The sequence below is a fragment of the Agelaius tricolor genome, unplaced genomic scaffold (genome assembly GCF_023055355.1).
Source record: "Agelaius tricolor isolate 1412-34295 unplaced genomic scaffold, bAgeTri1.0.p SCAF_1, whole genome shotgun sequence".
NCBI lineage: Eukaryota > Metazoa > Chordata > Aves > Passeriformes > Icteridae > Agelaius > Agelaius tricolor.
In genome coordinates, this window is record NW_027269261.1 from 97992093 (window position 1) to 98017040 (window position 24948).

The following is a 24948-nucleotide window of genomic DNA, read 5'->3' on the forward strand; positions in this document are numbered from 1 at the left end:
AATCATAAAGCTGGGGGGTGAGATGGGGTTAGTCTGCATCAATACTTGTAAAACACAGTTAGCAATTGGCACAGTATTGCTGATGCTCTCAGTTCCTCAGCACTCACTCCCAGTGGTTCCATTCTTTCCTTTTTACAAAAAACTATTTTCCTGCATTTTAATGGTAATCCTAAAAATACTAGGCCATGGAACAGCAATACTGCAAACAAGTTAAGAAAAAGGTGTAAATAAACAACAACACACAGCTGGGAGAAATGGCTGGTGCCCCAGAGGGCTGTGCAGCCCTTCAAAAGGACCAGGACACATTGGAGGGGTGAGCAGAGAACTGTCTGAAACTCAACAGAGGAAAGTGCAGGATCCTGCACCTGGAGAAGAATAGTCCCCTGCACCAGGACAGGCTGGGTGCTGACCTGCTGGAAAGCAGCTCTGCAGAGAAGAACCTGGGTGTCCATGGACAATGTGGAAGAAGAACCATGGATAACAAGCTCTCTGTGAGCCAGCAGTGCCCTTGTGGCCAAGAAGGCCAATGGTGTCCTGGGGTGCATTAGGAAGAGCATTGCCAGCAGGTCTAGAGAATGAGATCCTGCCCCTCTACTCAGCCCTGGTGAGGCCACATTTGGAGTTCCGAGTCCAGTTCTGGGCTCCTCAGTAGAAGAGGGACATGGAGCTCCTGGAGCAAGTCCAGGGGAGGGCAACAAAGATGATTAAGGGATTGGAGCATCGATCTTTTGAGAAAAGATTGAGGGAATTGGGCCTGATCAGCCTTGAAAACAGACAACTGAGAGTGGACCTCATCACTGCCCATCAGTATCTAAAAAGTGGTGTTGAGGAGGTTTTCAGGCTCTTCCCAGTGGTGCCAAGCAACAGGTCAAGAGATAAAGGGCAGAAACTGATGCACAGGAAATTCCTGAAATGAGGAAGAATTTCTTTGTTGTGCAGGTGATTTTGCACTGGCACAGACTGCCCAGAGAAGTGGAGTCTCCCTGACTGGAGCTATTCAATAATCATCTGGACACAATCCTGTGCCATGTGCTCAAGGATGACCCTGCCTGAGCAGTGAGGTTGGACCACATGACCCATTCTGTGAGTCTGTGAAACCATGGAGTCAAGAGAAATTATGTAATGAGGAATCCTGTTTCTTGAGAGAAATGTGTACTGCATTGTGGGTGTTTATTTGGTGTTGGATTATGTTCCTGAGTGACAGGAAGAATGTTTTAGTATCTGTTGCCACAGAGAATGCTCTCATTGTAATATTTCTACTTTTCAATGACAAAACCACTAAAGCTTAGAATTCTTTATATCACTACAGTTATAAAACTTCTGCCTGAATTTAATTTTAGAGTTGCTTGCTCATCAGAATTTTGTTATTGTTTCATGTATTTCTTCTTCCTTTCTATGCATTTATCCTAAAGCATGTTTAGGGTAATTGCAAACAGGGGAGTTTTTGAGTTATAGTTGATATGTGCTGATCACAGGCTTTCAGATTTTAGCCCACAATCTGTAGGTTCTATACAAATATAATTGTTCAGTTTCTTTGGAGACACACAAAATGTATTATAGCCAACTACTTCTATGCTTGAATAGACAACCTATGTGAAAACCTTAAATTATGAACAGCCCCTTGAAAACTAACTGCTGTATTCCTTCTGGTAGAAATCAGAGAGAAAAACTTCAAACAAATCTCTAAGAGACTTAATCATATTGACCGAGAACAAAATGGTCATTAAAGAACACAACTAAACCTTCTCACTTGACAGGATCTAAGTTGGAAGTTATGCATATCCAACCTAAAGAACCTTACATGAACTGTATTTTTTATATAGCATGTGATCCATAAGCTTTGACACCTGCAGCACTATGTCATTCAAAATTTGACACATTCATAATCACTAGTTGGATGTGAAAGTCATATTTCAGTAAAGTAGTATTGAGGAAAGAGAAAAGAAATTATTGAATATCTCTTGAGCAAAGCAAACTTCTGCTGTGATTTAGCCTGTCCTATAAAAGTGTCACGCTTTCCCAGTAAGTAGATAGCCAGCCAAAAAAAAAAGAGAAAAAAAGTAAAAAAAACCAAACCCAGATGAAAATGAAAAGGCAAAGAATTTAAAAACTGAAATCATGATGGTTAATATTGCAATATGACAGTCTGATCTCAGAATATTTTGCAAACAAGTTGCACCAAAGTAGTTTTAATGAATTGTTCATCGTGTTCTGTACAGTACCAATTGAATCCCCTATCACATTTACTATGCCAGAAGGCTAAAATCTGCTAAAATGAACACTTCACATTTACTTTTAGGAAAATACTTTTAATATTCAGGAATAATTCAGTAAAACTTACTTCAAAGTCAAGGTCCGAATAACGTGATTTTCTTCTCTATTAAGCAGTAAAAAAAAAGAAAAAAGAGGTTTTATTAACAAGGGGACTATTCAAATCATACTAATGAGTCTAAATAACATTCTTTTGTTCCTATCAGGTATATATTAGGTATTTTGTAAGAAGATAGAGATTTTTATATTGATAATTTAAGAGTAATGTGTGACTTTGCATAGTTTATTAGACCAGTATCATCATATTTTCTCTGAAATAAACCAGAATGCATTTCAGTGGGATGCATAATGTGCATGTTATTTGCATGCAATTGAACCTGTTGCTGTATAAAATATTTCTATACTTTCTGTGGTATTTGAAAATTATCATCATATTTATACATTTTTACGCAGGTACCTATACATATCTATGATTTAGACTTTTTACAGGTTTACAGAAATTGATTCTTTCCTACATCAGGCTTACATTGGTACAACTCCATTGATTTTAATGGAATAAATGACAGCAAAATCAAGCCGAAGCCACAGCTTCAGCTTGTTTGTTTGCAATGGCAATCTGAATGGAGAAAGCAATGACTTTGTTTTAAACTTATGACAAATCTGATTCAAAGCATCTGATATAAAGCAAGAATGATTTACTAGTGAAGTAATCACTTGTATAAAATGCAACAGAATATGATTGCTTAGACACATTACAAATAATTTAGCACAGAATTTTTTAGATCCAAAAAGAAATCAATTATAAAGTCAAATTATATCAAAAAGAAGCAGAAATATTATAGAGAAGGGATAAAAATATATTTTTCTTTTAAAGTTGGAAATTAAATGGCTTGCAATAGATTAAAGAGATGTAGAAAGAAGAAGCTAGGTTGTGAGAGCTGAAAAGAATGCAAAAAAATTGAGAATGAGAAAAAAGATACATTTTTCTACAGGAAGGAGGGTTAAAGAAGAAAAAGGTCCTCCCAAACCCAAAAAGGCTTGCTTTGAAGCTTAACCCTAATTTTTATGATAGCGTATGATGGCTTTAAGTCACGGTGAAGGGACCTTTTCACACTGCATTTAATTTTTTCAGTGAAGAAGAATCAAACTCACTAAGTCAAGAGGAAGAATCTTTCTGATTTTGATATTATTTGGTTTAACAAACCTGCAGGTTTTAGTAAGCTGCTTTGTTTTCCTGGAATTGAAAGGAATGATTTTACAAGTCTTCCAGCTGTAAAAAGTGGAAGATGTTTGGTCTCTGAGCCCTTGATTATACCACTTTGTGACATGTTGTCTGGTTTTGTAGTAAAATTTTAATGCTCCATTCCACAATAATATCAGGAATATTACTGCAACACTGTAGACACTCTGATGCGTAAAGATTTCTGAGGCTCTATAAAATAACAGTCTAAGTTAAAACCACCAATAAAAAAAGCTTTGGAGAAGGTATCTTTAATCATCAAGGGCTGATTTAAAGAGAGTCTATGCATTTGTGATGAGGAATGATCTGCTTTTAAGGTACAATTAGACCACATCTACCATTGAAAAGGCTCAGTGGCTACAAAATAAGAAACACGTACAACAGATAATGCAGTGAAATTTACAGAAGTAACTTTGAAAAATGTTTGAAAAAGCTATTTTTAAGTTAGAGTTCAGTAATAAACCTGATACCAATGAATCCTAAGTAAAATACAGCAAATTTAGGAAAAAAAGTTCAGTTGGCTAGGTACTGTGATTTGTAACATTGAAACATTTGTATATTTCTTTGTGTGCTTGACTGCAGTGAAAATATTCCTGGCATAGCTGGATTATTAGGTTTTGCACCCAGACAACTCTATCACTGCTTATATGGTGAAAATACATAAGTATCAGACAGCAAAATATTCAGCTGTGCTACTGTCAGAGAGAGGCAAGTATTTCAATTCAGCTGTTGGTTCACACCAGTTATGACTAAACAGGTCATATACCACAGGTTTTTCTCAGTGAGGATTTTTCTAGGGCTCAACAAGAACCTATTAGAAAAACATTTATTTTAAACTTATATAGTAAGGAACATCTGTTCCTGAGCTTGTGCTTCACATTTTTTGCGTGGCTGCATACAATGAAATACAGTTACAAGCGCTGCCCGAGCATCAAACATAAAATGTGTGTAACTGCCAGAGGAGCAGAAAAGTTCTGCAAGGTTTGAAAACCAAAGGATGCTGGTTATGAATGTGATCCTGAACCATGGAAAGTTATTTGCAATATTGTCACTGACACCACTAGGTACACGATCAGGTCCTCCTGGATGCTACATCATTGTCCTGAAATGACAGCAGTGTTATTTTTTGAGAGGGGGAACATATTCAGAAGCATGAAGTCATTAGGAAACTTACAAGGATGAAAGAGTTTCCACTCAGTCTCAATTGGAAGTTGAAATTTTACTCAATTATTCTAGTTTCTGTATGATATATAACAGCCATGAAAAAAGTTGCATTAATTGTGACTGCATATATTTTCCTCTTATATGAAGTTTGTTATGTCTCTTTTGGCTGATGAAAATGGAGCTTTCCACACATACCTAAATGCTTTCAGAAATCAACCATCTAGCTCATTCTACACATTAAACTGACAAAAGGCAATTGAGTGGAATAAGGGGGTGAATTTCCTTGTGTCAAATGAGCTGCTGAACTGGTCACACCAATATGTTTTTTTCCAAAAAGCTGTTCCCTTTATGCACCTGCAAAACTGAGAATTATTTTAGCAACACAAAAATTACACTGGAAGTTGGTGGGTTTTTCCCAAGGGTCAGTTGGAGATTCACTTGGGTATTAATGATAAAAGAATACAAATAACAAAAAACTGTAAAGGATATTATCTATGGTTTGCCTCATTTAGTCTTTTGTATTTGACCAGGTCCTGCTATGATGTTTCAGGAATGATACAGAGAAGGGCAAGTATAAAATCACATTTCTACCACAATACCTTCTGTAAGTCTTCAGTAGTTTCAGAATTTTCTTGGGAGGAGCTTATTCTAAAATGTGCTGAGGTAGTGAATTCCACAGTTTAAATATGTAAAACATGACGAAGGAAATTAGGTTGTTTATCTCTTTGACATTTTATTGATGTTCCTCTTTTTGATATTATAGGAGACATGAATAATAGTTTTCTAGTCCCTCCTCACTCATCTGTTCTCCAAGCTGAAGAGCCCCAAATGCTGCAGAACAACAAGGGTCAGTAATAAAGGGAGTGTATAAAACCTGAAGATCCATGCAATTAGTTTTGCATGGAAACTACTAAGGGAATTAATTAATTAATAATTAATTAAAAATTATTAATTACTAAGGGAAACAGTGGAATCCCTTCACTCTAGTTTTGAAAGTGAAGTTTGACTAAGTTTTAGAGAAATATATTGTAGATGTTCTTGCACTGATAGAAAAGATGACCTGACAAGAATTTTTCCATCTCTGACTTCTATGGCTCTTTAATCTTAATTGATAAAACCAATTTTATGTAGAAAAAAACCCGTACCCTTCATGCCAGAGCCAAAATAAAACTCTGTGAAAAGAGATTTGTGTAGTAATTTATTTTAAATCAATTTTACTTTGTGCTAATCACGTATAGCTTCTCTGTGTAATTCCAGAACAACTTTAAACTCTGCTGAGGGACAAAAATAGAATTTTGAAGAATAATTTCCATACACCAGCACACACTAATCTGCTGGCACCAGGAAAGAGCTGCTCCTACGAAAAGACTAATAAAATCCCTCTCCATGTCTGTAAAATGACAAATGCCTGTTTTTCTTCTTATTCTACTCTGCATTACACCACTATCTGATTAATTACATCAGATACTCCTAAAGATATATTTCATTGTGCAAAGCATAATTGAAACCAGAGATACCATATTATAGAGAGGGCTATAACCATGCTTCCATTAATATAAAGTCCTATTATCAGCAGTTTATAATTTGCTCTGAGATGAGATTAGACACACAAGATCTTAGCCTGAGGAGGACTTTTTTCCCAGAACAAAAGTAAAGAAAAATCTGATTTGGCCCTCAGAGATATAAAGGTGGAAGATATAAAGATGGTTTTGATTTTAAATGCCTTTTGTGTATATATAACTGAAAAACACTCTAGTTTTTTAATAGAAGATTGTTGGCTACTAGCTGATAACATGAGCTAGACATAAAGGCAGTAAATTTTCATGGAAAAAGAATTTAATGTGGGAATTTTAAGTCTTTAAACACACTAGCAAATTTAGTATGCCAATACACAGCATAAACATAACTTCAAAGATCTCACTTTAAAAGTATTCTGACAAATTATTGTGTCCTGCTGCTCCCTGTTTTTATAGAGCAGCCTGCATATTTATTTACTTAATCAACTAAGACCACTTGCTTTGTGTTTCTGAGTGCTTTGAGGGAAAATGTAGCACTTGTTACATAGGCAATGATAATATAAAGTCTACAATATATGCTGCATTTTATAAGACTGATTAAAATTTCAATGCTTCACATCTTCAGTTACTACAATAAACTCTGCCTGATTCTACCCCCCACTTCTGTAAGATACCCTGAAAATAACCTGCATCAATTTCTGAAGTCAGAGGACTCTGGGACCTATTCAATCAAGTGAAAGAAAGAGAGGGTTGTTACAGGGCTAGACTTCATTTTACTGAGAGTCACAAAATTGGCAAGAGCTGTCTCCATAGCTTATTGAAGAATGAAATGAGGAATGGAAGGGATAGAAGTCTGAGATACAGAATGCCTGAAAATATATGCAATGTGGAAACATGATAAAGAAGAAATTCCTGTGGTGCTCATCTCTATATTTTTGTTCTCTCTTTTTTTTTACTTCTCATGTCATAAATCAAAATCACAACATTTTGCTTTATTTCCCTGCCTGATGCTCTGGTACTTTATTGATGAAATTGACTATTTTAACTTTGTATTTTTCCCTTCTTTTCCTGGTTTGGGAATTGGGTTTATTATTATTATTTTTGATCTTGTTCCTTCCCTGCTGTTTTTATCTCATTCTTCCTAATATCTTAATTTTGTTTTTCCTCCATTTCTGCCATATTTCCCACCTTTTTTTTTTTCTTTACCGATCTTTAATTTTTCTTTGCATTTCACTATCTTAAACATACCCCTTTATTTTCTCAGCTGTAGCAGTATTTTCTTCCTTAAGTCCCTTGTCAGTGATTTGGCCAAGGACCTACAGAGTTGACTGAATGTATTAAGAGCTCTCATAAATGAATATGGAAGGATTATTTTGGTCACACAATCAACTTACTACACATAAAAATCTCACAGCAGAATCTGAGACAGAAAAACAAAGAAGATAAGAGACTGGAAAGAGAATTTCAGTTCTTTACATGACAAATAATTTGTGAAGTCCTTTCCTTCCTGTTCTTGTAAAGCACATGACATTTCCTCACTCCACCCCCCTTAATAAATGTTTCTATTGCCTGTATTTGCATGTTTTTAATTTTATAATATTTTATAGTCTTTGTCTTCTTTCAGCTCTTTCCCATTTCTGCTCACACTACGCTAACCACAGTTCCCTTCAAAGAACCGTTCATTCTTCCACAAAGCTAACAATGCAAGTCTCTTCACAGGTATCTACTTCTTCATCCATTTTTTTTGCCCAATAAAAAGAGATTAATTACTTTTTCTGGAGATATGTTTCCCAGATCAGCTTCTTCCTCTACATTTAATCCTCCTAACTTTCCTCTGCATCTAAGTGTCTGGGAATGCAATACTTCACTTCAAAGTAATTTCACTCTAATGAGCACAACACTCAGTGTACATTTTCAAAACAACAGCCATTCCAAAAGACTGTATTGAGTGTTCTCTTCATTAAAATCAAAACACTTTGAACTGAAGGAGCATACTACAAGCCACTTTGATGCCAAGGTAGCAAAGCCAGTTTTAATCCATGCATATAAGGAATGTTCAGGAGATTAACCAGATGTTTGATTAGTCCTCCTCAGAAACTCTGTGTTGTGCTAATATGCCTGCCTGTGCCTATAATCACATAAGTACTGTTGGGTGCATACCAAATACAATAAAAATCACCGATTTGCACATTGCAAATCTGCACGTCCTTAAATTTATACTTATCTGGGCAATACTTGTATGTAAATATTATGGCATTCTCAAGCTATCTTTTGCACACTAAAATTCCTTCAGACATAGTAAAGCATTTAATTGTTCACATCTGAGCATTTCCTTAGGAAAAAAAATAGATGAAAAAGTTTTAGAAGAAAGTTTGTGACAAACAGGAGGATGCATCTGACTAAATTTAGGACATCAACATGTTTGGTGCTTGTGTTTGAACTACTCATTCTGTCTTCCTCTATGGAATCTGAAAAGAGACACATGCACTGAGGTATGTAATTTACTTCATCCTGGAGCAGATGTCTAAAAGTGGCCTAAAAATGGCTATTTGTCTCAATTGACTCTATAGGGGAGCCAAATGTGAAGAGCTCTTTTTCCAATTCAGAAGGGGAATGTCTACATTTAGATATTTAATGGTAGGGTTGGTGGATCCTCCTTTCAGGGCTAGAAGTCAGGATATAAGTTTTTTGTGCTGATATTGTAGCTGTGTTCCTACTACAAGCTGATAGGAGGGGGAAGCTTTCTGCTGCTCAGGATATTCTCCTTTAGAGCTGGTCTAGTCATGCTCTGTCAGGAAAGAGGTGGGCAGGGTGATCTTGAATGTCCTGCTGCAGTTTTTGCTGCTCCATAATGTCTGAAAAAGCCCTGTCTTTTGAAAAGTCTTGCAATCTTCCAAAAACCAAATTCCTTGCCCCCCCATTTTTACTTTGTTTAAGGCAGACACAAAAGTTAATCCAGCGGGTCACTTCCAGCCAATAACATTTCGGGCTTTGCCTCAACCCTTGCTTCTTACACACCTGCATAGTAAAAATGCAATCACATTCTTTATCTGGGTGGATCTGCTTATCAGGATCTGTTTGAGACTCTGATTTTCTTCTACATACAATTTTCTTTCATGCTTCTATCTTCATTTCAGTGCAGCACATCTTTATCTTCAGTTCAGTGCAGCACATCCTCATCCAGTAATTTTGGGAATCACAAAGGCAGACACAAAAGCTGAAACATTTTCTTTAATTTCTGACCTGCCCTAGTATCTGTGCTTTTTTCCTAATATATGGGATTATGTTGGGTTTCATGAGGTTTACAAACATAACTGGTTTTCTGGATCAAAATACAGCCTGCTAAACCTAGTATGTTTCCCAAGTTAGAAGAAGCTACATATTTACTATTTTGTAATGTTTTACTGCATTTTCTACTACATATTAGTCCCTCCTGAGTGTAAAAATGATATACAGAATGGTGACTGAGATTCTGTGTCTACACCCCATCTTAGAGATAAAGTTAAAATATGATACAAATACAGTTAGAAAAATAACTTTAAAGGAGCAGTACATTATACTGATCAATTTTCAGACCTATATTCCAAAGTGGTGTCAGGAACTATAATTTTGTGTACAATGAAGTAACTATTGTCACAATTTTTACAACTTAACTAAGATCTGATATTTTTTTTTTTTTAAGGTGTGCTAGATGAACTTTGTCACCAATGGAAGAAAAGAGGCATCACCAGAAATTTATTTAGAGTTTGGTGGAGGTTTGGTGGCAAATATGTCCATCTTCTCAAAGAATTATGAATCTTCCTCACATATCCATATGTCTAATATTAACTGGACTGGATTTAAGCCTCTGTATCTGACAAAAATGATCTGAAAGATGGAATTGTAGATAGCTGGGAGAGGATACTGCTGGAAGGTGACCTTATCTATTCTGCTTCTGGGGTTGCATTAAATTTGAGAACTCCTGTGCATCACCCAAGATCTATTAACTAATATACCTGAACTGAGGGCAGTAATTTCTTTAACAATGCAGACTTGCTTTGAAAGAGCCTGTCTGAGAACTGAAAAGGCAAGCATTTAAACTATCTTTTAGAAATAATTTTGAAAATTTCTTTAAGATTATACATATTCACTTTAACAACAACCAAAACATGGATAATTTTCGATTCCTTGCAGATCCGCACACTTCATTTTCTAATAATTTTTAAGTTGAATCAACTCTTGTAAAAACTTATTGTAGTACACACGCAATATAAACAGCACAGAAAATATTTTGCTTTCAAAGCCTGTAAAGATATCTCTTAAAAAGAATCTAAATTCTGATATTCTGCCCAAACTCTTCATAAAACTTCATCTTCATCAAACTTCAATTCCATTTTAAAAGAAACATCTATAAGTATCCACCATTTATGAAGTATCAGCTACAGTTGTATCTAAAAATTGAAAAATAAGGCTGAGTCTCTTCTTCCCTACGCAGACGGGTCTAAACACTGTAGAGCCATGGCTAATGGCTTCAAGTTCGCACAATAAAGTAGAATTTTTCTCCATGCGTGACTTCTTTCAGAGAATGAGTGAGTACCATGTTTTTCTCATTTGTCTTTCTCTTTCCCACAAAATGCCATGTTTCACAACATCTGACGTGCTGGTGAAATGTATTCCCAGGTCTTAAGGAGGTCCAAGTATGAAATAAACTCCAGCTCACTACTGGCTTTCACATGTAAAAGCTTAATAAGAATGGCAGTATTTGATGCTTAGGTCTTGACCATTTATTTCAACAGTTTTCACTTTGAAAATGCTTAAATCCCACAGACAGATTGTAGTAATAACTGAAAGCCTTTTAAAGGCTTTTCAGTTCACTTTTGCAATCTGACTGGAATCTATGATACTCCACACGAAGCCCACCTGTACCTATTGCACACATCAGTTGTACCAATGCCTGCATGCACATGCAAACAAAACTAAATCAGTAAATGGTGAACTATTGGATGGAAGAATCCAAGATTTACACCAATGAGAGCAGAATCAGACCTATCATATCTGAGACAGATATGATTGTCAGCAATAAAATGGCAAATATTTTTAGCTGCATGTGCTTGCAGGTAGGGCCAATGATTAGCACTTTTATCTTGCAGGAATAGTTTTTCTTCTCATAGCAACACAGAATTTTCCAGTGGACTTTACCTGGTAGGTCACGAAATCCTCGGCAGTCGTGTGGAATGTTAAATCTCCAGAACTATATTTTTTCATACAGACTGGCTCTGAAACTTTAGTCTTGTTTTCTAGGTATAAACACTTCTGATAATAAGAGAAATATGAACAGCAGTGTATGATCCCAAACAATAATTTATACTGAATTAAAACATTAGCTTCACCCCTTAGACACAAGACACAATTTATTGTCTTACCATAAAATTAGAACACCAGAGCATGCAATTTGTTTATGCACCACTGACCTCTAAAGAGCTCATTGATATTGTGGATCCAGTTTCACTTCTTGATAATCCTGCATTGTCATCCAGCTCTGAAGCAATGAAATTCTTCACTGCTGTGCGGGGCTCAAACGGCAAACTCTGCATATGTTCTTGGGTGGGAAGATGCTGGTCTAAATTGATATTAAATTGGTCCATTACAGAGGGATTCATATTGAACTCGGGATTAACTTTGTAGTGCAGCAGCCTTTCATGAGGCAAGGTATCCATGCCTATATTCATTTTGCTTTCATCTTTCAGGGATGGCTGGGTATTTACTGAGCCCCGGGGCATGACTATATAGTCGCTCTCTATCATCCGCTCTTGAGGATGGACTATGTCCATATCTGCACCTCTCAAATTGTCATCAGTGCATAAATACACAGTCCTCCTCAGCTCGCTGTTGTCTTTTTTCAAGCACTGATTGGCCAGTTCACTCATACTCATAGGCATGTGGAGACCTGTTGGTTGCTGGATGATGACTTTGGAGATGATGTTTCCAGGCAAGGTTGAATAGCTCATTCCTTCTGGGTTTGGTCCCTTTTCCTCCTCTTCATCATTTAGTGAAATTCTAGAAAGTGTTCCTGTTATAGTGGCTGCTCTGCAAGGTCCAATGTCTTTATGCAGAACTGTGGGCCAGAGAATAGGATTCTTACAGCATGAAACCATATCAACCCAACACTGCTTTTTATTGTGGTTTTATCTAGCAGTGATTCTTTACCAGTGTATCTTCTAAAATATTTTCTATCCACTTATTAGCTTTCATGGTATAACTATTGTTTTTGGAAAAGCTTTTCTGTGATTTTGGGTTTTTTGTTCTCTTAATTTGCTGTGTATAACTGACACTGATCTCTGACTAACTTCAGTCATATATATGAATTAAAACCACTTCATTTGTTCCTACTGACTTCTATAGATTTTAGGTGAGTTAGAGCTTAAGCACAAGCCTGCCATGTGGAACTCATTAAGGGTTTTCCAAAAAAATACAGTATGACATCCCTACTGCCATTATTAACTCCACATAACCTTCTGGAAAATGTCAAACAGATTGTAAGGCAGAATCATTTTGTCAACCCATTGTAATGACCCACCATAAGACTATAACTATGAGCATGTGTTCCTAAACTCCTAAATGTTCCTTTTCACTGACTTTTAAAAACTCTTCTCTGTTAAATTATGTTTTAAATAAAAGTGACAAAAGAATTACCACATTGGGAAAAAATTCCATTGGTATGGAAAGAATATTTTACTGTATCTGGAAAGGTTATAAAGAATATAAACATGTTTTATAGCAGAGTCATAATCCACTTCTGTTCTAGGCCTAGACCTTCCTGGTCAAACTTGTAGCAACATTCAATGATTTTTTTGGGGGCGAGGTTTACATGTAAAAGTTACTAATCCTGTTATAAAATTCAAAATTTCCAGAAGCATTGAAGAATGGCTTCAAAAGCAAAGCAGATATTCAATCACAATTATTCATCTTTCAAAAAACAAACAAACAAAAAAAAAAAAAAAGAAGAAGAAGAGGAAAAAAAAAGTACGTCTATAATCCAAAATCTGTAATGAAAGAAAAAGGGTAGAAAACAATTAAAGTAACCAATTGCTGGACTTATTCCAGCTGCCTACAGGGATTTTCTGGTCCTGGTTGAAAATATTTTCATTCACACCAGTGCTATTTTATACAACAAAACCCAGCTCATGGGCTGAGACAGAAAGACAGACTCAAGTATCTAGGTTTTACATTTGCATAGATTCTGGTTGCCCAAGGGCTCTGATGACCCAGATCCCCCAGCACCCGCCTGTCAGTTCACTGCCTTTTCCAAGCAGCTCATAAGACATCTGACTCTCCTTCCTCACACTAAACTAACTCTCATTTTTTCCATTATGAAAGTAATGATTTTCTTCTAAACAACAGTGCACAAATACCTGAATTCAGTGTCTGCTTCATTGTTTCCAATGACACTTGTTCAGACATTTCAAACAGTGATCTATCCTTAAATTTTTTCATTATCAGAAAGTGAGTTCAAATGCTTATCAAGTAAAGCCTGTTCATAACAGCATTCAAAGTCAATCTCCTTTAGGACACCTCTGGCAAGGCCCTCTGTACTGCAGAGCTATGTTATCACTGAAGTGGGAACTACATGGATCAATGCTGGATTTTTGTCTGCATTGGGTGGTGACACACAGGCATTTGTGCTACAATGCACTACCCCGATTCCTTCAAAATACATGTGCATATTAAAACTGATCTGTAGGGAAGAACTAAGTCTACATAGCAAGAAACTCAATTGGCACTTTTTTAAAGGTGGGTGACTGGAAACTCAAACTTCACCTTAATGAGATCAGCTTTCTTGGCTCTGCATTTAGCCAGTGAAGAGAAAGTGTCCTTTAGGTGGCTGATGCAGAAGAGCTAAATCAGGCTTCTGCTCTGACTCACCCCATAGAGAGGACACACTCTCCCTTTATTGAAAACTGAGGGTGTTTAGGCAAGACTGTTTCCCTAGGAAAAACTGTCCTTTGGAAATATCTCCTAGATTAAAATACTTCTGTAGAGTTTAAATAGTAATTTATTTTATACTGCACTATTTAAACAAGGTTGGCAAATAAATAGGTGAAAATTTGTTGTCTTTAATATATGGAAAAAAACATAGCCAACTGATTAAAGATCACACTACTGAAATATATTTTTAAAACCTGCAACTTTTCTCATTAAAGTGGAATAAAACTTAATTTGCTTAAACTATTGTTGATTTCACTTAGAGTCCTAAAAAACATACCCATTTTAAAATGAATGCAAATTGATGCATCCTTCATATACACAGCTGTCAAGATACACTATTTTTTTGTTGTTGAAGTAAAATGATGTTTTCACATTTGCTTGTGTACCAGGGAAGGAAAGCTTAATGCATTAAGAATAATCTTCTTTCCACAAGTATTTGCTTTTTAATAGACAGTCACACCTCTGACTACTTTCTAAATGCTCAATTCTAGTTAATGACCCTAGTAACACAATTAAATAATGTATTCACAAAGTGACATCATTTTCCACATTTTATTTTGTTTAAATGAATAAATATTTCCTACAAACAGCTAAACCCCAATATTTTTCTGGTTTTCACTTCACAAGGAACTTGTACACAAGTATTTGTTGGCTAAACACTCTCTCAATGTTCTTACCTGACCGACAAGCAATGTCTACATCCTTCTCAAAATCAGTCTGTAACAAGAAACAGTGAAACAGAACAGCCATTAATAATTCAAAAATAAACCACAATACCTTTTTGCCAACTAGCACTTCCAAAATGTCCTACTTACAGGGTCATAGTCCATTAAAAATGGTTTCTCGTTGCTGAGAAGGTGAAGTGTATTGTTTTACAACAGAAGAGCTTTATAAAGTTTCCTAAAGTATAACTGGGTGGTTTTCAAAGCATGCTGCCTGACCAGAAAAAAATAAAATAAAACAGGTGGAAGTAGAGTATATAATTTTAATAAAATGATACCATGTATAGTTTTTAAGGTATATGGAAGAATAACTTCTACATCTCACCAAAAGATCTTCTTTCAGGAAGATTTTCATGGTAATGTTATGAAAAAAGTATGAAAAAATAGCCTGCAATACAAATTACTGTGAATAAGCGTAATTCAAATAGTCCATCCTGTTTGAAACGTCATTAATTTGTGTAAATGAAGTGCTTATGTTATGAAAAATTCTGTCATTTCTTCCTATTAATGTAGTCATATAAAACTTTTGTACTCCCTGAAAACAACTATTATTTATTTCATTATTCAAAAATTAATTGTGAGAATAAGGAAGAATTTTAACAGTTCGAAAACAAAGCCCACTTCCCAGTTAAACAAAACTATTCTGTTAGAGAATTTTTTTACTTTTTATTTTCACAAGAAGTTTATTCCATGCTAAATGTTCAGCAAAACTGATCTCTTTCTTGCTTGTGAAGTCCAAACATTAAATTCTTTTTTTGATTCATCATTTGAAGGGCATCTGCTTGCTGTACCTTGCATTCTTGCTGAGCCTTGCATGTCTTTAGGGCCTGATTCTGACCCCACTATAGTCAATGACAAACTGGTGTTCAAAGTGAAGAGACCACTATGTTGTATTAATATATTACCTAATAATATTAGCAAAATTCACTACCTCTTAATTTAACACACTAAATAGGTTTCCCCTGTAGAATGTCTAGCACTTTCTCCTCATCTTGTTTGAGAACATTTTTCAAGACCTCAGGAAGGGAAATGCATCAGTACTCTACAGCAACACTAGAAAAAGTCACAATATATTATTAAATTCTTTTTTGTTCTCTAATTTAAGATTCTTTTGTCCTACAGAACACTGGTGGAAGATACCAAGTCACTGTGCTCCACTAAATAAACACACCAATAATTTAAAACTAGCTAAGATATTTAAGCAAGCAGATGATAACCTAAACAGTCTTTTGCTTAGGTGTTAATATTTCAGCCATGCAAACTTGTCACATACAACACAGTATGTTTTTCTTTCTGTTAGGAACACTAAATTCATAGTCAAAGAAAAAAATAAAAGCTAACCATGATTTGAGCATGTCCATTAGGAAAAGAGCTTGAAGAATCTGCATTGATTGGATCCTGGCAATTTCTTAGCCGACATCTGAATGCATCTTGAACCTGTGGAAAAAATATACTGATTCTTGTGAAACATTGTAGACTCCTAGCAGAGATTAAATTAAACCATATGGAATATGATGCATGACTTTTCTTTAGCCCACTTCATAAATCAGAGGCAATAAACATAAATGGCTATTTTTGTCATTTCATACATTTGTTATACTTTGTGGCTGCTATAAATTTGTCAGTCTATCACATAGAGACCACAGAATTAGTTTTATGTATGGCCAGAATTAGCTACTAGACAGTGATTATATGGTATTTAAGCCACATTTGTCTTGGTGATAGTATTTGGCTTTGTCTTATTCACTTTGGTAAATGTCTGATAACAAGATTAATAGACATACTGTTAACTGTTAATATTGCAAGATAAAGTGTATCTTCTTGATAAATGTATGATTCTTGAAAGACAGTTCTTTACAGTTACTGTAACCAGACAGTTATTGAAATCAGTTCTTAACAAATATTCTAATCTCCTAATTGTACTTTAAAGAATAAGTCTGTTTGAAAGACAATACTGATTCCAATAATAATCTTCAGCTCCATGTACAGGGAATCTAATGCATCTCTTCTAGGAGGAAAATTCTCCAGATGAGAGAAGTATCTTCAATGTGAGCACACGAAGAAGTGGACTTTTTGCACATAGACAGATTTTTTGAAAGTACAAAAGCAAGACGTGACTTGGGAAACAAGAACTTGGTTGGGTGATCCAGTTGCTTGTTCAAATATAAAAAGTACTATGAATGAAATGCCTATAAAAAACTGAATTCCATTTATTATCTGTAAAAATTACTTGATATCTTATTCCGAATAATTAAAAGGAATAAAATTTTCTTCTACTCATGGACATTTTGTGAACAGCGGAAGAGGATAATTCATCAATTGTTGCTGGTGAGGAGCGGTCCCCTTTAAATGTATCATATTCTAATGTGAGTTGTTTAGAAGCCATCACAAAAGAAAAAATGAAATGAAAAAAATTCTAAATAGCAAGCATTTTATTAAAGGGCTCAACGCTTAAATGAATAGGAGTGCTTTGCAGTCTTGATAAGTGACTGCTACAGGTGGAGGGAGCAAAAATAGGGCAGAAGGAAGAATGAAGCAAGGTGGGAAGGTTTGGATTGATTTCAAAACACCAAGCCTTACCACACATTGTAATTTAAAGTTTGCTGTATTGAAACTCAGATTGTGATTTTAGGTCACTACACTTGCTTTGGTTTTCCATGTTTTTGATGTTAATTTAATTTGGCATCTCCCAGTTGCTGCAAATTTAATCCAAGTCTTCTCTCACTTTATCAATGCTAAAGTTACGTCACACTTCAGAGTTTTATACTCTTGGATAAGCACTGGCACAGTGATTTGACAAAAAATAAAATAAAAAATGCTTCCTTCAAAGCATCCCCAGCTGTGCTGAATCTCATCTCCAGGCACATGATGCTTGACTCCAAAGCATAGTTACTTCAGAACATACTGTTTATCTCACTCCACTCTGTACAGTGGGCCTCCTAATTTTTGGGACTCTTTGTTCATGGACGTTCCCCAGTTCTAATAGGTCTAGAAATCTCAAGAACTCATGTCATATTTTCAGTGCCTTCTACTTAAAGCAGTGAATCTTGATTTTAGGATCCTCTTGAATGTGCATGTTTCTTACAATGCTTCTGAAGTGCAAGCAGCATATGATCTGAACATGTTAACAGAATGTAAAATGTAGCATTATCTAGGATGCTGACATATGTTTCAATTTTTAGATGTCCTCACCCAAGTCAGAATCAAAATGGTTGAACTTTCTAAATATCAACTTGCTCTTCTAAACTGCTTGTTCAAAATTGTTGTTTGAGTATGTAAAGACTGTGCTGTCTTTACATTTTACTTTGAAACATAATCTTGTTTTCCCCACTGCCTTTTAACATCAAGTTACAAGATTTTCTTAGAGCCAGGCAGAGAAGGAGAGACAGATGTGATGAACGTGCGGATACCAGGGAAGTAGTTTCCTTAGCAACAGTAACCAGCTCCAAGCTTTTATAACTTACCCTTGCCCTACTCATGTACTTTTTATTTTTCTCCAGCAATTCTGAAATGTGGGCTCTAGACGCCAACGATGAATTTAATCCAAATGCTCTCTACGCTGCAGAGCACAGCTAAAGAAAAAATTACATGTGGGTTCCTCCCATCACCAACATTAACATAAGTTAGTAAGCGTGATTCAAATCAGCTTTAAAGCATCTTGTGTTCAAGCAGATCAGGCAAACTGTTTTGCTGAGATAGATAAGCCTCAATGCTGACCCCTTGTATCGTTCTGTGACACATCCATCACCATCTTCCAATGCCCAATTAGGTGTTGAAACAGGAAGGTGAGGAAAAAAAAAAAACAGCTCTAGGCTCTCTGGGATAAGAAGGCAAAACGAAGCAATAATATCTAACTACTTTGCATTGTTCTTCCAAAATTTCCAAATATTCTATGAAAGGTCTTATGCTTAAAAAGTATCACATTTTTTTTTGAAGTTAGGAAATATAAGTATAGAAAGATTTAATGCCTTTCCAAAAGACACTGAATTGATGGTGGAGAGGAATAGAGAAATCACAGTCTTCTTCTTTGTACATCTCAGTTGGTAAAAATCCCTGGCTTCCTAACCCAGCTTCTGTCACAAAAGGTCTTCAATACAGTGTGTTAGAGAAAGTAACAAATACTTCCATCATTTATCTTTATGTCAATACAACTAAGAGAATAAAAAGGGGTTTTTTATATATAATTGTAGAAGTCTGTCTCTTTTTGTGATGTAATGACAATAAAGGCATAGTAAAGCAGGGCTGTCCTCTTTGTTTGAATTTTATGGAGATATATTCCTCCCCAGATTTTTTTTCCCCCTGACAGTCAGAATTATTGTTTTGCCTATGTCGGCATGCTATAAATATTAGATCAATCTTATTGGCTATAACTGAGATAGCTTTCTATCTGTCATCAAGAGTGACAAATATTCTGGCAGGATTTCCTTGACAGGCACTGGCAGAGCTAAATGCTTTTGCAGAGAACCAGAAGTACCAGACTATTCTTTCAGCTGGGAGGCACCATGTGCAGTGCAAAGATGGCATTGCCCACTCTGCATGATGGCCATTCTCTTGGCCTGTACTCACCTGAGGGTCTCTGGGGCTGGAAAGCCAGACTCCAGAATCAGACTGAAACATAACTTACTGGACTTACATCTCTCTCTGTGTAGTAGACACCTGACTTTGCTGCTACAAACTGAACCAAATAAGTTTGAAATTAAAATTGATTCAAGAGCATCAACTTGAACTTCTTTGTGCTTCTTGAAGAAATTTCTATGATTTTTTTTTTCCCATATGAAAAATATCTCCTTAATTAATTCCTCAAGTGTTTTAACCAGTTTGCAATTTAAATCTGGAGGACTAAAGAAAATTAAATGTGTTCTCTCAAATAGAGTTCAATCAGCAATATACCTAGGCTTCTTTGTCTTCCACCACCACTATCATAATTTTGGCTGCAGATAAACTGCTGATTAGTGAATAAGATGTCTCTGTACATTGACTTCTGCCTAAGTTGTCACGGCTGAAGAAGAAACGTTTCCTCCATTTTGACAAGGCAGAACCTTATCAAACCTTGGTGCTTTCTGGGCCTCACTGGCAAGTCTTCTCATGAGGCAATTTTTTAAAAACACCACGTAAATAGATTATTTAGCTGCTTTATAAAATGCCTTTCTTCTAGAATTTCCGTGTTAGAACCGCAATGTGTAACTGCTAAGACTGACTTGCTGGAGCAACTTCTGTTAGTTGTTAAACAGAGTAAGAATTCTTTGCATATATACATATATATATATATATGTATATATATATGTGTGTGTGTGATTTGCTAAACAAGCAGTGAACAAAATAAACCATAACTAGTTGATTTCCTACACATAAATCTAAAGAAAAGATTCCTCTAGAATCATACTTATAAGCTTTTTAACTTATAACTTTTGCATATTGCTTACATTAGAAACAGTGAGCTAAAAGCGGTTCCAGTCAAGGTATCCTACGAATTTGAAAATTGAGTTTACATATCGAAAAGACTAATTCCACCTCAATCACCACAGTCCTACCTGTGAATATAGTCAGACAAGAATGTTTCTATGAGATGTTCAACATTATTGAAGTATTGCCTGGGAATGAAGCATTTGCAGCAAAGAGCTGCCATTAGACTAGGAAATCCATCTTTAATTCAAGGCTTAGGGAATTGTTGGTAGATATCTGTTGATATTAATCTTTCATCAACAGTCAAAATACATTTTTTTTCCAAATAAGCTTCTGCATTACTGCACTGATGCAAGTTTAACTACTGCTTTCTAATTTTTTAAATTTTATTTTATACTGTGCTATTCTAAGTTATATTAATAATTTTTCACAGATTTTGGGTTTTTTTGACAAAATCAATGACTGATAACCAGGTATATGTTTCAGCCTCTCTGGATCCTTACAAAAGACACATGAAAATGGAACTGCAACAGAAGGAAATGTAATTAGAAGAACAAGAAATGAATGGGGGAATAGGGGAATTTAGACTGGACATTAGAAAAAGGTTCTTTGCCTGGAGGATGGTCAGCCACTGGAACATACTTGGTCGTGGCTCCAAGCCATGGTCAGAGTTCAAGGAGTGTCTGGACAACTCTTAGTCATATGGTTTAGTTTTAGGTAGTCTAGTGAGGAGCAGGGAGTTGGACTCAATGATCCTTATGGGTCTCCTCTTACTGACAAGATTCTATGACTGTGAAAGATAATGTTGTTCATACTGCTTTAGTTTCGAATTTTTCACATGCATGAGCAAAAAGTAAATATTTTAAAATAAAAATTATTCCCTAAGACAGTAATTGGGATGTTGTATGCCCTTTCTAGGCTAATTAATAAATCCCAGTGGATACAAAAATTTCAGAGAGAAGAAAACCAGTATGAAACCACTCTCCTTTGTACTAAAAATCGATGAAGTGTCTTACCATTATACCAAAAGAATTTATGAAATGAGTGCTTTCAGATTTACAGATGAGACTACCCTCTTTCCCAGATGTAAATCATATTGGAAAAGAAATTACTGAACAAAATAAGGGGATTGCAAGACAGCTCTACATAAAATAGATTTTTCTTGAATATTATCTCTTATTCTGCATATATTTTTATCCTAAACAAAAGTCAAAGGAAGAAAGAAGAAAAGGTATTAAATGAGGTAAGCCCCTTCCAATATGAGAGCTGATAAACCAAGAAATACAAAAGTTCATCACTCCTAACAGAGTGATTAAATTGAGAAAGATTCAGCACAATGTAATTATTTGATAAGATAATCACATATGCATACTGTGAAGGATAGTGATATAAATCTCATGCAAAGTGGCACAATGCTGAAAGAATTAAATAAATTATGTTACTCATAATTATTTTTCATTAATATACGGAATTTCAGTGTTTAAAGGGTGTCAGTGGTGAAAAGGGACACTCCTGTGTGAGATTCCTCACTCAGCATTGAGAATAAACCTTTCTTGAAACATCTTCCTTAGTTATATTTTAGTCCTGAGGTTTTCAAATAACTCTTGCCCATCCCAGGGAAATATGCTGTACATTATAATCTGGTTTACAGGTGTGGTAAATATCCTGAAGTTGATAAATGAATAGCACATAGGTATGCCCATGGACTAGGAACTACTCTCCAGTCCAGCTCCACCTGCTCATTTTTGATGGAGAGCCCCATTACCACAGACCTGCCAACAAAGCTTTATGCCACTGGTCTCAAACCCATCTCAATAAAATGTGGGGTTAGTTAGCAGGTTAGGCAGGTTAGAGAAGCTGTCACCAGAGCCAGATTAAAGAGCACCTTTGTAGGAGCTTTGCCATCAGATTTCAGTGGTGATGAATCCTGTGGCAGGTGGCACTGAGCTGTGAAGGGCAGGCCAGGGTACTGCCAGTCCTTGCTGTTCTCACAGCACTCATCTGTCTTCATCCTTGCTGTCTCCATAACTTTAGTATGTACCTGAGTTTGCAGATCTGAAAGGGTAGATCTTCACCAACATAACACATCATCTCCTTGTGCCCTCTTTCAGGAACAGTATAAGCTGAAAAAATGTTGTGTTTCGTCCTGTTTTAGAGTGTAAAAATCTATAGCTTTTGATAGGGCTTCAGAAGGGCATTCATGTTCATCTTTTCCTCTACTCGTTGGGAAAGACTAACACTTAGAAATCAACTGTACTTGGGACTGATTAAAAGACACCTTGAATTAAGTTGGTAAAGTTTTATACTGATATTTTGCACTTGGAATTAACTTATCTCCTCCCTCTCTTCCCCTTTTGCTCTTTCTCTATTTCACTTGTTCCTATACATGTCACCATAAATTATTTTTCTCTTTCTATGAAATATATTTCTGCAGAGCAAGCTGTATATAACATTAAAGAGCAGTTGAGAGATTAACAGGAGCACAGCCCTTTGGAAAACTGGGAAGCCATTTCTCACCTCCCTTCGGAGAATACAATGGACCATGACAATAACAAAGCCTTGTAATGAATCAAATACTGCAAAAAGTATCTGAAATAATATTGATCTTTTGTCTGTCATGGCCAGAACTGCAGACATCCAAGTCAGTGCTAGAAGTGGCAACACCACACAGGAGCTCCAAAGGGATGCCCTATTGAAAAAAAGAGAAAAGCAGCATATTGAAAAAAAATATTAAAAGCTTACCATTAAATAAAACATATTTAAGGATGTCACTTTATCAATTTAACTTGAAAATCATAGAAAAGAATGTAACACTTGTACTTTACATTCTACAGAATATCCTGTATTCAGTTAATAAACTCATTTGCAATTTTTAAAAAAGTATTTAAATGTGCTTAGCACTTTATTCAGTGTTAGCAAACACAGTTGTCATAATCAAACTATTGTCTCACATGCACTGTATAAGATTTGTAACAAGAAGATGTAAATGATCAGGACTAACATGGCATTACTGGCGGTGGTGGCTGACAAAGCTGTTGTTGAAACTACTCCACACTTGGCACATTTGAGCGTCAAACCGCTATGAGGCTCACTCATCTGACTGCAAACAAACAGAACACCCACAAAAAGAACAAAATATTGAATTGTCACCAAAAAACGTTGCTACTGAAATTTAGCTTTTAAATATGACGTCATGCAGAAAAAGTAAGTAGACTTATTCAAGATGAATGCTCTATATTGTTGCAAAACTGTATTTCGTACTTTACATTACTGTTAGCTTTACATGTTAATGTTATGGGGCTTAATTTCATGCAAACTCTATTTCTTCCACTTAATCTAAAAAAGGCCCCAAATGTGATCAAAAACTGCTCAGTACACTGAAGTAAACATAAGCACGTGCTAGTATAGACACACAAAGTGAAATCCCTCTATTCAGACCTGATGAAAAACTGTTGCATCCAAACATGCTTGAGAAAGAGCACAGGTCACTTAAAAGAGAAGTGTGAACTATGGACCATTACAGAACATTAATAGGGAAAGAAACCTGCAAAATTTATTCAAGCCTCAAATCAGTATGTCCATACTGTATAGACAGATTTTTACTAGTGACCTGCAGGGCCCATTAATATCTGGAATGGATTTATTCATGTCATCTGAAGGTCTGAATACAGGGCTTGAAACATATGGAAACTGATGAAATAAGTATCAGTTGGTACCAAAAAAGGGTGACCTGTTTTGCCTTTTAATACAACACAGTACACAAGCATTAAACTCAAAGCATTTTGCATAGACAATTGTACCTCTGCACCTGTCAGGAGAGTTAAAGGACAAAACCTGGAATTTAAGTTTTCCATACAGCATGCAATCAGCTTCTCAAATCAACTAAAAAAATATTTTTCCTACTCCTTCTCTTTCTGCTATCAGAAATGGGAGTAACCACAGCTGAATAAGATGTGACATAGCTGACAGGAAGGATGTTTTACTTATTTCCAGCTGGAAAGTGGTCAGCATGGTGAAGATAAGTAACATTTTGGGTTTTTTTTCCCAGATATTTCAACCAACTGAACTCTTTGCTGTTGCCAAATCCAGCACTAGCAAGACTTTTAACATACTGTCCAAAACAACATTGAACTGCAGTATTTTCCACTTTGAAAAACTAAATGAAGATTTTCCACTAAAAAGTGCAAAGTATATTTCACATAAAAAGGCAGTTTCTTCTGTAAGAAAACAGTGAGAACCGAGACCTTTTATAGGATGATTTTGGGGTGAGAAAATAACTCAGTGAATCCACATCAGTTGGTATCAATTAAAAATATAGATTAAAGAATGAACTAGAAAAGTGCCTTGGGTAAGTATGAACTAAGCTTGTGAAAGTACTTTCTGTCTTTCCCTTGCAGTGCTTCAGCATTATTAGACTGGATTATTCTCTTTACCTCTAAAAAACTGCTCTGGATCTTGAAAATAATAATAGAACTTAATGTGTGTATAAACCAAATGTAAATTTTCAGCCTGGGTATTTGCATATGCTTCGTCTTTTAGCAGGATAAGGATTGAGGTTGTGATTGAGATCCATCAACATATTTTTTCCCACTTGTTGATTCTCTATATGCTTATTAAGGTGATAAAAAACATTTGGAGTTAATATATTTTGCCCCATTCACTTGTT

General features: G+C 35.7%; 1 protein-coding gene across 13 annotated transcripts in view; it reads right to left on the reverse strand.

Annotated features, from left to right (window-relative positions):
* The window catches only part of ADGRB3 (adhesion G protein-coupled receptor B3), a 446577-nt gene that overhangs the window by 8758 nt on the left and 412871 nt on the right, over positions 1-24948 (reverse strand). For 5 of the 13 annotated variants that reach the window (XM_071445348.1, XM_071445310.1, XM_071445364.1 and 2 more), the window contains 7 exons: positions 23284-23382; positions 22800-22971; positions 16221-16316; positions 14835-14874; positions 11643-12286; positions 11371-11484; positions 2342-2377 (listed from right to left, as the gene is read on the reverse strand). In XM_071445348.1, the coding sequence (XP_071301449.1) occupies positions 2342-2377; positions 11371-11484; positions 11643-12286; positions 14835-14874; positions 16221-16316; positions 22800-22971; positions 23284-23382 (1201 nt within the window). The remainder of the gene's footprint in view (positions 1-2341; positions 2378-11370; positions 11485-11642; positions 12287-14834; positions 14875-16220; positions 16317-22799; positions 22972-23283; positions 23383-24948) is intronic. The other 8 variants (XM_071445396.1, XM_071445357.1, XM_071445375.1 and 5 more) reach the window with 4 other exon arrangements.